This window comes from Sinocyclocheilus anshuiensis, unplaced genomic scaffold, assembly GCF_001515605.1.
Source record: "Sinocyclocheilus anshuiensis isolate Anshui unplaced genomic scaffold, SAMN03320099.WGS_v1.1 scaffold522, whole genome shotgun sequence".
Classification (NCBI taxonomy): domain Eukaryota; kingdom Metazoa; phylum Chordata; class Actinopteri; order Cypriniformes; family Cyprinidae; genus Sinocyclocheilus; species Sinocyclocheilus anshuiensis.
Window position 1 is genome coordinate 793,456 of NW_015544185.1, and position 12,170 is coordinate 805,625.

Genomic DNA, 12,170 nt, shown 5'->3' on the forward strand with positions numbered 1-12,170 from the left:
GTAATTGTTTTCTAAGAATAATTATACACTGTATGTACAGTAAGGGAGATATTGGCAAAATTTCACCTGTAGTAAATCAGTCTTGTAACTCTTTTTAAGAATAATTATGTACTGTACGTACAGTAAGAAAGACATTGGCAAAATTTCACCTGTAAATCTGTCTTGTAACTACAAACGTACTACAGCCTTTGGAACATGAACATTTTTTTTTTGTGAATTACAGTAATTTTTTTCTAAGATGAATTATGTACTGTATGTACAGTAGGGAAGATATTGGCAAAATCTCATTTGTAGTAAGTCCGTCTCATAACTACAAATGTACTACAGCCTTTGGAACATGAAAAAACCCTTTTGGTCAATTACAGTAATGGTTTTTGAAGATTAATTATGTACTGTATGTACAGTAAGGGTGATATTGGCAAACTTTCACCTGTAGTAAGCCAGTCTGGCCACTAGGAATATACTACAACCTTTGGAACATTAAAAAAAAAAACTTTTGGTGAATTATAGTAATTTTTTAAAGAAAATAGTTGTGTACTGTACATACAGTAAGGGAGATATTGTCTATGGCGACATATTGGTTAAATATTTCCTGTCAGTTTGCCAACAAGGCATTTACTATCGCGTTGTAAACATAATTTGTATTATTTATTGGACTACGTTTTGTACTGAGAGGTAAATTTGCAGACGGTCCCTAAAGCAGCCTAGGCGAATATCCAGCGAATATCAAACCTAAAACTAACTTTACCGCGCTGTGTGAAAACACCCTCAGATTAAGAACGTGAGAAGATTGACAGATCAGACCTCACGCGACATCACTCCGCCTGATCTCCAGTCTTTATGAAAGGAGGAAAACTCGCGAAAGTCTCTCTGTAGGAGGCAGCAACAGGCGATGTGGTGTGATAACCAGTGTTGCCAATTTAGCCATTTTGGTGCTAAATTTAGCAACTTTTCACACTACCCTAGCAACATTTTCTTCCAAAAGCACCTTAGCAAAATATGTAGCTATTTTCAAAATTTATTTGGCAGTTTTTAGCAACTTTTGATAAGTGACTCAAACGATAAAAAGGCACACAATTTCCATCTAAATTACACAAAATGAGGAAACCAAAGATGCCTAGCAGTACACACATCACGTGAATTAAGTTAGCTGCTATTTGCAATTGTTCAATTTAATAATAATAATTGAATAATTGTTAATTTATGATACACCTTAGCTTGTAGATTGTTGATCAGATAGTACACTGTAAGAAAAATACTGAGAAAAATGGAAAAGGTACAAGTAATTTTTCAGGACATTATGTGTTGTAACCCTGTAACCCGAAAACACAAAATACAATGGGTAATTTAAAATGCAGGTAAAAAACCCTTGAAAAATCAATACGGAAAATTCCTTCATATTAACATAGTAGATTGTGCCCTATTTTTACAGACTTTTCTTAAGAGTGTAGCATGCTAACTAACTACTAATACACTGCTTAAAACTATAATTGTTCAGAATGTGTAGTTTTATTAGCTAATAAAAAAATAAATAATTGTAATGGTTTAAAAATGTGTAAGTGTTCAATAATTCAATGTTGTATTTAAAAATACAGTTATTTATATTTTGTTATTATATAATGTATTTATATTATTTTACGAACAAATCTAAATTAACATATTAAATATATTTTTTGCTGAGATTTGACGTAGTGACACATTTTGCGTCCTAATTACGTAATGATGTCATCGCGCAATGACATCGCAACATCATTTAGCAACTGTTAGCAGCAAATCGACTTTCCTTTAGCAGCTTCCCCTGAAAATTAGTTGGCAACACTGGTGATAACAGCAATGATTTACATCGCAAGGATGGAGTTATTTATCTGGGAATGACTGTTATTTTTAATGTCAAAGGTGAGTTGTTTCCAAGAAAAAGTTGTTTTGTTGCTCTGTGAATGATGTGAACATGCTAATGTTGGTTTTTAATCGTTTTAAACACTATTGATAAAAGTACCATGGGACTACCACGATGATCTTTGAAGTAGCATGTAAATACCGTTATACATGAATTTCAGTACCATGGTGCTCCATTTTATTAATTGATCTTTAATTCTCAGCTACGTTTTATTTAAACATCATCCGTAGAAAAAGTTGAAATAGACATGAATGTGTCAATGTCAACATAAAGTAAGAATATGGAGTTTTAAGATTTGTGTGGAAAGCTGGCTCAGAAAATTTGGTCTTAGATGAGAAATATTTGACTTATTGAGATCTATGACTTTTGATTGCAGATTAAAAGTCAAGACTGTATCTTGATAAATCTGAGCATTGTCTGAGATTTATCTGAAAAACATCTGGAGACTTGAGCAAAACTTTTCATTTGCTCTTCATTTAATCCCAATTTTTCTGTCCTATGGGTCAGTAAGATCATGTCACATGCCTTCAGCTGGAATATCATCATGCGTCTTTCTATGAAGTGTATGATTGTGTAAAAGTGTTGCTTAAAACAATGTTACATAAAAGTAGCATTTAACATTTCCTTAAAAACATTTAGTTTATATTAGTTCTCCCTGCAAATATTTATTTGCATAATACAATAACATTGCATTTACATTTTACATTTACATTTAGACATTTAGCAGATGCTTTTATCCAAAGCGACTTACAAATGAGGACAATGGAAGCAATCAAAATCAACAAAAGAGCAATGATATGCAAGTGCTATAACAAGTATCAGTTAGCTTAATGCAGGTCTTTTTTAAAATCATATAATAAATAAAAAATAAAACAGATAGAATAGAAAAAGAATAGAGCAAGCTAGTGTTAAAGGCCTTTTTTGCTTTTGTTAGTCAGAAGTCAGAAAGTCAGAATTATAATTGTATAATAAATAAAAAGAAAACAAATAGATAGAATGCAAAAAGATTAGAGAAGCAAGTGTTATTTTTTTTTAAGAAAAACAAGCAGTTGAGTTGAGTGTCATGAGAGGTAGAGTTGAGTGTCATCAGCAGTGATATGAAAAGCCATGTTTCTGAATGACAGAACCTAGTGATGCCATTATGCATAATTACATGCTAAGCCAAACCCTAAGCCGGAAGGAAGATTTGGAATCTGCTCTTGCCAGTCTTAGGGCTTCAGCAACTGAGAGCAAGGCAGTCTCGGTTGAATGTCCACTTCTGAAACCAGACTGGTTGCTGTCGAGGAGGTTGTTTTGTGTGAGAAAGGCAGATACTTGGTTGAACACAGCTCATTCAAGTGTGTTTGCAATGAAAGGAAGAAGGGAAACCGGTCTGTAGCTCTCTAAAAGAGATGGGTTAAGGGAGGGTTTCTTAAGTAGTGGGGTTATACGAGGCTGTCTAAATGCTGAGAGAAAAACACCAGTGTGAAGGGATGTGTTAATTCTGCCTCAGAGAGTGAAGAGAAGGATGTGAACGAGTATATGTTTGCTGGTAAGATGTGCTTGACAGATTGTGGTGTGGAAAATTGTGCACTGATGGTTTTAATTGTATTAATATTATGTATTATTACAATTCACTTATGTTAAATATTTATTTAATTTGATAATATTTCATATTAATTCAATAAGTGGGGAATAACCGTAACACTGAGATATTTGTTATGTAATTATATAATATTAACCAACTTTATTTCAAATAAAAACTCACCTCCAAGTCAAAATATCTTTGATTTATTAATGTCAAAGTTGAGATATTTCATGAAAAAGTTATTTTGTTTTCCTGATTGTTGCACTATGGAGAATGTCAACTGGATGATGTTGGTTTTTATGCGTTTTAAACACTTTTACACTCAAAAAACGTTCCATGGCACTACATTGGTGCCACGATAACACTTTAATTTTTAAATTTTATTATTGTATAATTTTATAATATTAACCAACTTTATTTCAAATAATAACTCACTTCCAAGTAATAATATCATTTATTTATTTATGTGGGAATGACGCTTATTTTTAATGTCAAAGATGAGTTATTTTCTCCAAGTGCTCCATAATGTTATTGATTTAAACCCGAAGAAATCTACTCTGTTAAATTGTCGTATTACATTTGCTTCAGTTTCCAGTGAAGTCATTATGTTTCCTTCATGGAAGATTTGTGCCTTGTTTCCTTTTTAAATGAACACTGAAACCAGAAATATATCAGGTATCAAAATTATGATCATAATGCATTATAATGAAGAATGTGGCTTTTTATTCCAGCAGAAGTGAAGGCCCGTGTTGTGAGTGACTGAAGTCATGGCTTACTGGATCCAGCTTCGTTGGAGAATCTGGTTGTTGGTTCCACTGGCTCTGGATCATCTCGCTCTTGCTGAAGATATGAAGCCCACCAGATGGCCTCTTTACCCTCAGAAGCCTGTGGTTCTGGTCTGGAATGCCCCAACAGAAGACTGCAGTCCTCGGCACAACGTCCACTTCCAGCTCGATCAATTTCAGATCGTGGCCTCTCCGAATGAAGGCTTCACCAAGCAGAACCTCACCATATTCTACAAAGACTGCCTGGGCCTGTATCCATGCTTTGAGGCCGGTGTGGCCATCAATGGTGGACTACCGCAGATCTCCAGCCTCACGCACCACCTAGAGAAGATGCCGGAGGGGATCGCGAAGTACATTCGCGACCCGTCGGCGCGAGGCCTGGCCGTGATCGACTGGGAGGAATGGCATCCGGTTTGTTCTAAAGGTCCACTGATGCTCAAAGATTTGTAAAAGTGTATGGGAACAAGATTTTACCACCGTTTTGGATCATTTCTGTGAAAGTACATTTAAAGCTATCCAAAGACACAGATTCTCCATAGATTTACAGCAAAAGCTTGTCTGAGTGTTGTGGATGGCAACGGTTGCTAGGGTAGCAGAGCCTTGTAACATTTGTAAGGCAGGGCTTAGCAAATAGGGTGACCGTGATTTCACTAAGTACAACATTCCAATTAACCAATCAGAATTGAGGGATAACTTTTCAGGAAATATCTGTTTTAGGCTTATGATCAGGGTTAGGTGCTTCTACAACCTTGTTAATCAGCTATCATTTCACACTGATTTTAGGAATAAATTATGGGTAGGGTTAGGTTTAGGGGTAGGGATTGGATTTAGTCTATATTTTTGGGCAGTAATGTTGATCCAGGATCAACAAAAGATGTTGATCAAGGAACATGTCTTACTTGGCAAAATCATGGCAACCTAGCAAATAGACAATCACATTATGTAAATCGCTCCATATGACCCGCAGCTAAACTGACATGTAACAGAATGTGCGGAAATTAAGGTTGACCTTAAAGGATGAAATATTTCATTCAACTGCCAGTGACTCTCCAGTCTGTTTGTTCAGATAAGTCTTCTATTGTGGATAATACATGCATAACTGTGTTTAATGCCCAGGAAAAGAAAAAAAAACATCTTTAAAACAAGATATATTCATGAAGATTTTAAGGTTATATGATTCATCCAGAAATGTGATTCTGCGGTGCGTTCATAACATTATTCAACCATCCTGACAGGCCCTGCAATTTTAATGAAGATTAAAGCGAGTGTATTTTGTATGGTCTTTGTGTGGTTTATCACAAAACTTTTCCTGCATAACCATCATCTCTGCTCTTTATCTCTGTTTGTGTGTGCAGGAGAACAGGAAGGGTGCCACCACCCACCACACCACACCAGCTCATTTCCTACGTTATTTCCACTGTTTTAAGTTGCTGTTACAAAATTGTCCACATTCAATATTTGTGACCTTAACACATAGCTTTCAAAATGAGCTAAATTAACTCTTATATGTAAAAAAAAAAAATCAAGAACCAATCACTGATTCCATTATTTGTGTCTGCGCAGATGGATTTGGAGTCCACCATCGGAGAAAGTGTGGCTCTGGGTGCAGCAGGTATCGTTCTCTGGGGTGATGCTGCTTATGCCAGCAGCAATGTAAGCACTCACACACCAGATTATATCTGATTTCAATCATAAATAGTGCTTGTTAAGAGGTTTCTATTGATGCTAGTGCTAAAACTAATTAATATTTTGCTAGTGGTGCTTCTATTGATCATGTTAACCCTATAAAGCCTACTGTATCATATATGTGACCCTGGACCACAAAACCAGTCTTAAGTGTCAATTTCATATTTGATGCACAAATTTCTAAGGCCTCTAAATGATCAGCATGATCAAAACTTTGCTGAATAACCTGTTATACACAATCTACTACATTCCTTCTGTCTTCTAATTTGATAGTTAATATTTTTTGTAGCAAGTTTTTAGTTTAAAGGGGTCATATGATGCGATTTCAATTTATCCTTTCTCTTTGGAGTGTTACAAGCTCTTGGTGCATAAGTTAAAAACGTCCGCCTTCAGCTCATGGTTCATGTGTCTGTTTGCTGTGAAATCTTTACTGATATTTATAGAGTAAATGTAAGAATGACTTTTATCTTGTTAGTAATATTTCAAGATGAACATTTACTGGACTGAAGCAACTTAGCTTTACTTGATTATCCATACATCATTTTCTATAAAAATCATGTTAAAATGGAAGTATCAAATATGATCATCAGGCATTTGATGAAAGTTTATTTGTTCATCTCTCAATCATTGTATTTTACTGCAATATGTTTTAAAACCACAGAGCTTTGATCATAAAACTAAGCATTTAAATATCATCTTACTAAGACATATTTTTGGGAGATATTAAGTGACCGCTTATATTTACATGCATTATGTAAGTATCTGCTATACTGTTATAACGATCACAACAATTAACTTTACAATCTATCAAAACGTCATCTTAGTTTTTGACCCTATAAATAACGTCTGAAAAAAACAGTTGTTCCATTTATAACGACAATGTCAGGCATTTTAAAAACACCTGAACACCTTAGCAACTACATAGTAACATACTAAAGTGCCTACAACACTCTAGCAACTGCATAGTAACACACTAAAATGCCTGCAATACGTTAGCAATGCCCTGGAAACCACCCACAACACCCTAGTAACTTCATCACAGCACACTAAAATGTCTACAACACCCTAGCAACTGCATAGCAACACACTAAAGTGCCTACAACACCCTAGCAACTGCATAGTAAGACACTAAATGCCTGCAATACGTTAGCAATGCCCTGGAAACCACCTAAAACACCCTAGCAAATACATAGCAACACAATAAAGTGCTTACAACACCCTAGCAACAGCCTGCCATCCACTTCCAATTTCTTGAAAAAATGTAAAACTCTAGTTTTTACCTGACGTAATTTCCTTCTCTTTATCTGTTTCATCATTCAGGACACTTGTTCCAGTTTAAACCAGTACTTGCGGGGTCCACTGGGCCTTTACCTCCTCAACGTTTCCACGGCAGCTGAGCATTGCAGTTGCTTCCTGTGCAGCTCCCACGGCCGATGTCTGCGCAGACATCCGGACACGGACACTGACACGTATCTCTATCTTGACCCACAGACACACACGATAGTAGGCCAGGGGAGCGAACTGCGTGTGAAGGGAGATCTGAGCGTGGAAGAGCAGCAGCGGATGAGCGAAGACTTCCAGTGCCAATGTTTTAGTGGGTATCAGGGTGAGAGATGTGACCTCGAGGACCCTCTTCAGCAATGAGGAGATGGACATGCACTGCATTTACTGACCTGAGCACACGCCATAGACACTTTAACTCATTTTCTGGCTTATGAAATGTTTGGCTGGTCAGTGCGCTCCAAATGCTGTTGTGAAAAGGTCCTTCGTTTTCATGAAGTCATGTGGGTGACCTTGAAATTGAAATTTATATGTATAAACACAGGAAACTCAGAGTTCCTTGGAGTTTAAATAAGCACTTTTGTTTGTTGTCACACGTTATACTCTCACAACATTTGAGCCAGATGTAGGATATTGTGCAACAGGAAAATCGAATGAAAATTTATGACTGACGAGTGGATTCATTCAGAAGTCACTGTTAAAACAATTTGAACCGGTGGACATTTGGTTTTAAGTGGCTTTGGTTTGAGTGTAGATTTGAGATGACACTATAAAGATGTTGGTTATTGTAGTAGAAAAAATCATTTGTGTTGTGTGATATGGTTCAAGAGGGAGGAAGGAAGAAGACAGGGTCGGCGGACTGGGACGCGAGTGTTTATTCAAGTCTCTCAGTAAATACAACAGAACAAGGCGCTCACTGCGCATTCAAACTCTCAGTCAATAACTCAGAATATAGCTCTATATATGCTTTGCTCCAGTAGCCCGGTTTCCCCGGGTGGCTCGCGTTCCCAGTCAGTCTCTCTCTGCCTTCCATGCTCCAGGTGGCCCCTTTTATCCGGTCTCTCCACACCAATTACTGAAACGAGACACAGGTGATTATCATTTGCACTTGACCTACTTACGCACTGCTCATCTCCTGCCTCTCTCTCCCGGTGCAGACCTCGCTGAACCACGCCCCCCTCGCCACATACCCCCACCGCCCGACTCAGGCCGGGGAGCCCTATAGATGCTAATGTCATCCAAATAGGCAGCGGCATACGCAGCATGCGGCCGGAGGATCCGGTCCATGAGCCGCTGAAAGGTGGCTGGCGCCCCGAACAACCCGAAAGGAAGCGTTACGAATTGGTGTAATCCAAACGGCGTGGTGAAAGCCATCTTTTCTTTGGATATTGCTGATAAGGGGATCTGCCAATATCCCTTCGTTAAATCCAGTGTCGAGTAAAATCGAGCAGCACCCAGCCGATCAAGCAATTCGTCAACCCGCGGCATTGGATACGCGTCGAACTTGCATAATCCACTAGGACTAATGCAAAGCGATGCCCCCGTGTAGATCGTTCTAATGGCCCGATGAGGTCCATGCCAATTCTTTTGAAGGGGACCTGCATAAGAGGGAGAGGGCACAATGGTGCTTTTGGGGTGGCCGGTGGGTTCACCAGCTGACACTCACGACAAGACGCGCACCACCTGTGCACGTTCTCGTGAATGCCCGGCCAGAAAAATCGGGTCATTAGACGATTCAGTGTTGCTGCTTGCCCCAAATGTCCGGCCATCGGATTACAGTGAGCCACCTGGAAAAGCATTTCCCGATGGCTTTTTGGTACTAACAATTGGGTTGTATCTTGTTTTGACTGAGTGTCTTGGGTCACTCGATACAACCGGTCTTTTAAAATAGCAAAATACGGATAGGAGAGTGTTCGAGCCGGTTGGAGAAGCTGCCCATCGATGGAACGGACCTGTTCAAAAGCATTTTTGAGCGTTTCGTCCTGGGACTGCTCCAGGGGAAAATCATCGCACGTTGTGAGGGTTCTCCTCTCAACAGCGCTCCGTTCCCCTGTCTCAGTCCCCCTTGGTCCCGGCTCAGCTTCTCCTACCTGTGCGACCGCCCCCGTCTCAGCTCGCGGTCTTCCTGCTGGGCTTGGATGAGGGCATGGAACCGCCGCTCCTGGTCGTCCCTCAAGCCCAGCAGCGCCTGATGGTGCTCCTGGTGAAGACCCGCGAGCGATTGGATGACCTCCGCAAATGGCGATCCTGACGGGGACTGCATGCCGGTGTTGGCGTTCTTCTTCCTTCCCGGGATTCGGCACCAGTGTGATATGGTTCAAGAGTGAGGAAGGAAGAAGACAGGGTCGGCGGACTGGGACGTGAGTGTTTATTAAATTCTCTCAGTAAATACAACAGAACAAGGCGCTCACTGCGCATTCAAACTCTCCGTCAATAACTCAGAATATAGCTCTATATATGCTTTGCTCCAGTAGCCCGGTTTCCCCGGGTGGCTCACGTTCCCAGTCAGTCTCTCTCTGCCTTCCATGCTCCAGGTGGCCCCTTTTATCCGGTCTCTCCACACCAATTACTGAAACGAGACACAGGTGATTATCATTTGCGCTTGACCTACTTACGCACCGCTCGTCTCCTGCCTCTCTCTCCCGGTGCAGACCTCACTGAACCACGCCCCCCTCGCCACATATTGCTTTTTACATAATCTTGTGCTTATGAAACATTACATAGTGCATGTGTTTTCTTAGAACTGCTGTGTAGTCACAGTGAGAGATGGGTTTGGGGCCTAAGCTTAAGATGTATGGGTGACAAGAGGTCCACAGGGCCATATTGGGCTGAGAGGAGGACAACTGGCAGACTCATAGGCGTCTGCCCATGACCTAGGGGGTCATCTAGGCCCTAAATATAGGGGAATCAGTCTTTAGAAGAATGATATAGTATTGTGTTTTTGACTTTCTTTCCATGTGTACAGCTGTTAAGAGTTTGTAACCTTGACTTGGAAAAGAGGTATAAAGCGGAGGCTTGCCCTCCCTTCCTTGTCACACTCTGCAGCGACTTGTATCCTGTACGATGTTTGACCTTCTTTGCAAAGAATAAAACCTTTAAAAGACACTGAGAGTGAGTTTGTCTCTTATGCTGATGAAAGTTATTTAATTTTGCCCCAACATTATCTAACACTACAATGTAGGCTGCAAGCATCAAATGTAGTTAAGCAAATACACATGCATGATTTGAATAGGTGGAACTAGATGAATATCAATGTTTTTATCAGCTGTCTGAACTCCCATTCTGACGGCACCCATTCACTGCAGAGGATCCACTGGTGAGCAAGTGATGAAATGCTAAATTTCTCCAAGTCTGTTCTGGTGAAGAAACAAACTCATCTACTTCTTGGATGGCCTGAGGGAGAGTACATTTTCAGCAAATTTTCATTTTTAGGTGAACTATTTCTTTAAGATGAGACTACCAGTGCTGGAAATGTGGATGCATGTCCTGCAATGACGCTTATGCTGGCTGACCTAAGTTTGAATCTGGCTCATGTGTCATTTCCTGATCACAACCCCCATTTCCCATTCTTTCCTGTTCTATAAAGGCAAAACCCCCTAAAAAATAAAAAAGAAGATGCCACTAAAGAACTGACCATTATTTATACCCTGTTATTTAAAAGTATTTTTGTAACTTTGGACTATATCTTCTTTATTTTGACTTGTTTCTTGGACTAATTGAACTGTTGCCAAATCAGCATATATTTTTATGCACATTTTTTGCTTCGTTCAGCGTCTCCGTCAGTGTTGTAACAGTGATTGTTACGGTTATGAGAGTTATGTGACAGTGCTTCATATGTGAAAAAGTTCATATGTGAAAAAGGCACTGGACTGTGAGAGAAGCATTTGCATTATGTCTTTAAATTGCCAACACAATTGTAACATTATTGTGAATTCGATTTTCTGAAATTGTGCTGCACAAAGAAATTGTTTTCTATTTGATCAAAATGATTTCTGCGTTTGATTGAAAAAAATTTACTGGTAACCTTGTGTGTTCATTTTTTAAAAGTGTTCATTTCTTTTCACATTTGTTGCCTCAAATAAATTTTGTCCAGTAACCATTCAGTGTTTCTCAGTTAGTGGAAGTAATAAGAACTAACTAAATGGAGGAAACGTATGAGACTACAAACCTTGGATATGCGCAGCAAAAGGACCAGCCCAAATTACAGGGTTTACAAACCAAGAAGTTATATTTGTTGTTGCTTTGAACTCTGTGAGCTTTTACTCCAAATAGAATCGGGAGCAATGTGAAACATGGTGTGTTTGTTAATCTTTAATCACTCTATAAGTGACTTAAGGTGCTTTGCATGCAGCTGCAGTGATTTATGGTGTTACCCACAAATGTAACTTTCAGTTCCTCATTTGTTAATTTTAGTCTTTGCTTGCATAAAGGATGTTTATGAAGATAAGAGATTTTAAAATTGCTTCCTTGTTTTCGAGAATTAAAGTCATGATCTTGAAAGGTTGTTACCCACATGACCATAAATGACAAGACATCTACATGAAAAGAACATTTTTGTTTAAAACAATGACATTTAGAGGAGTTTTTTAATTAAAAAAAAGTAGTAATGGTATAAGAAAATAATAATAAGATAAATACCATGACACTAAATTATTACCATATTGATGTGGCATGGCATTTACAATGATACTTCAAATATATAACCAAACATATGTGCAAAAATATAATATTGCTGTGGTCTTTTTTTAAAGCATTTTGTTGAATCTATTCCTATAAAAAGACATTAAAATTGAATGTCTAATATGTCCTACCTGAAATATGCATATGTAAGAAACTTGATAAATTACATATTAAAAAATGAAAAAAATAAATAAAATGATATATTAAACTCGTTCATGCGTCATGCGTCCTGTGCGAACGTCCATACGCTCCTCCTCAGACTCCGCCCCCTCGT

At 38.7% G+C, this 12,170-nt stretch overlaps 1 protein-coding gene across 1 annotated transcript; it reads left to right on the forward strand.

The window, feature by feature from the left end:
• The first annotated feature begins 4,202 nt into the window (after positions 1-4,202).
• On the forward strand, positions 4,203-8,286 carry LOC107696394 (hyaluronidase-2-like). The gene is made up of 4 exons (XM_016496706.1): positions 4,203-4,660; positions 5,605-5,656; positions 5,769-5,902; positions 7,256-8,286. Exons 1-4 carry the CDS (start codon positions 4,232-4,234, stop codon positions 7,577-7,579), a joined length of 939 nt encoding a protein of 312 aa, XP_016352192.1. The 5' UTR covers positions 4,203-4,231; the 3' UTR covers positions 7,580-8,286.
• Positions 8,287-12,170: the final 3,884 nt, after the last annotated feature.

What these genes read in the sequence shown, in the direction of transcription:
- LOC107696394 (XM_016496706.1), top strand. Translation starts at nt 4,232, where the DNA reads ATGGCTTACTGGATCCAGCTTCGTTGGAGAATCTGGTTGTTGGTTCCA. An exon ending in ACTGGGAGGAATGGCATCCG is followed by an intron (nt 4,661 to 5,604) that starts GTTTGTTCTAAA and finishes TTGTGTGTGCAG; the next exon opens with GAGAACAGGAAGGGTGCCAC. An exon ending in CTGCTTATGCCAGCAGCAAT is followed by an intron (nt 5,903 to 7,255) that starts GTAAGCACTCAC and finishes TTCATCATTCAG; the next exon opens with GACACTTGTTCCAGTTTAAA.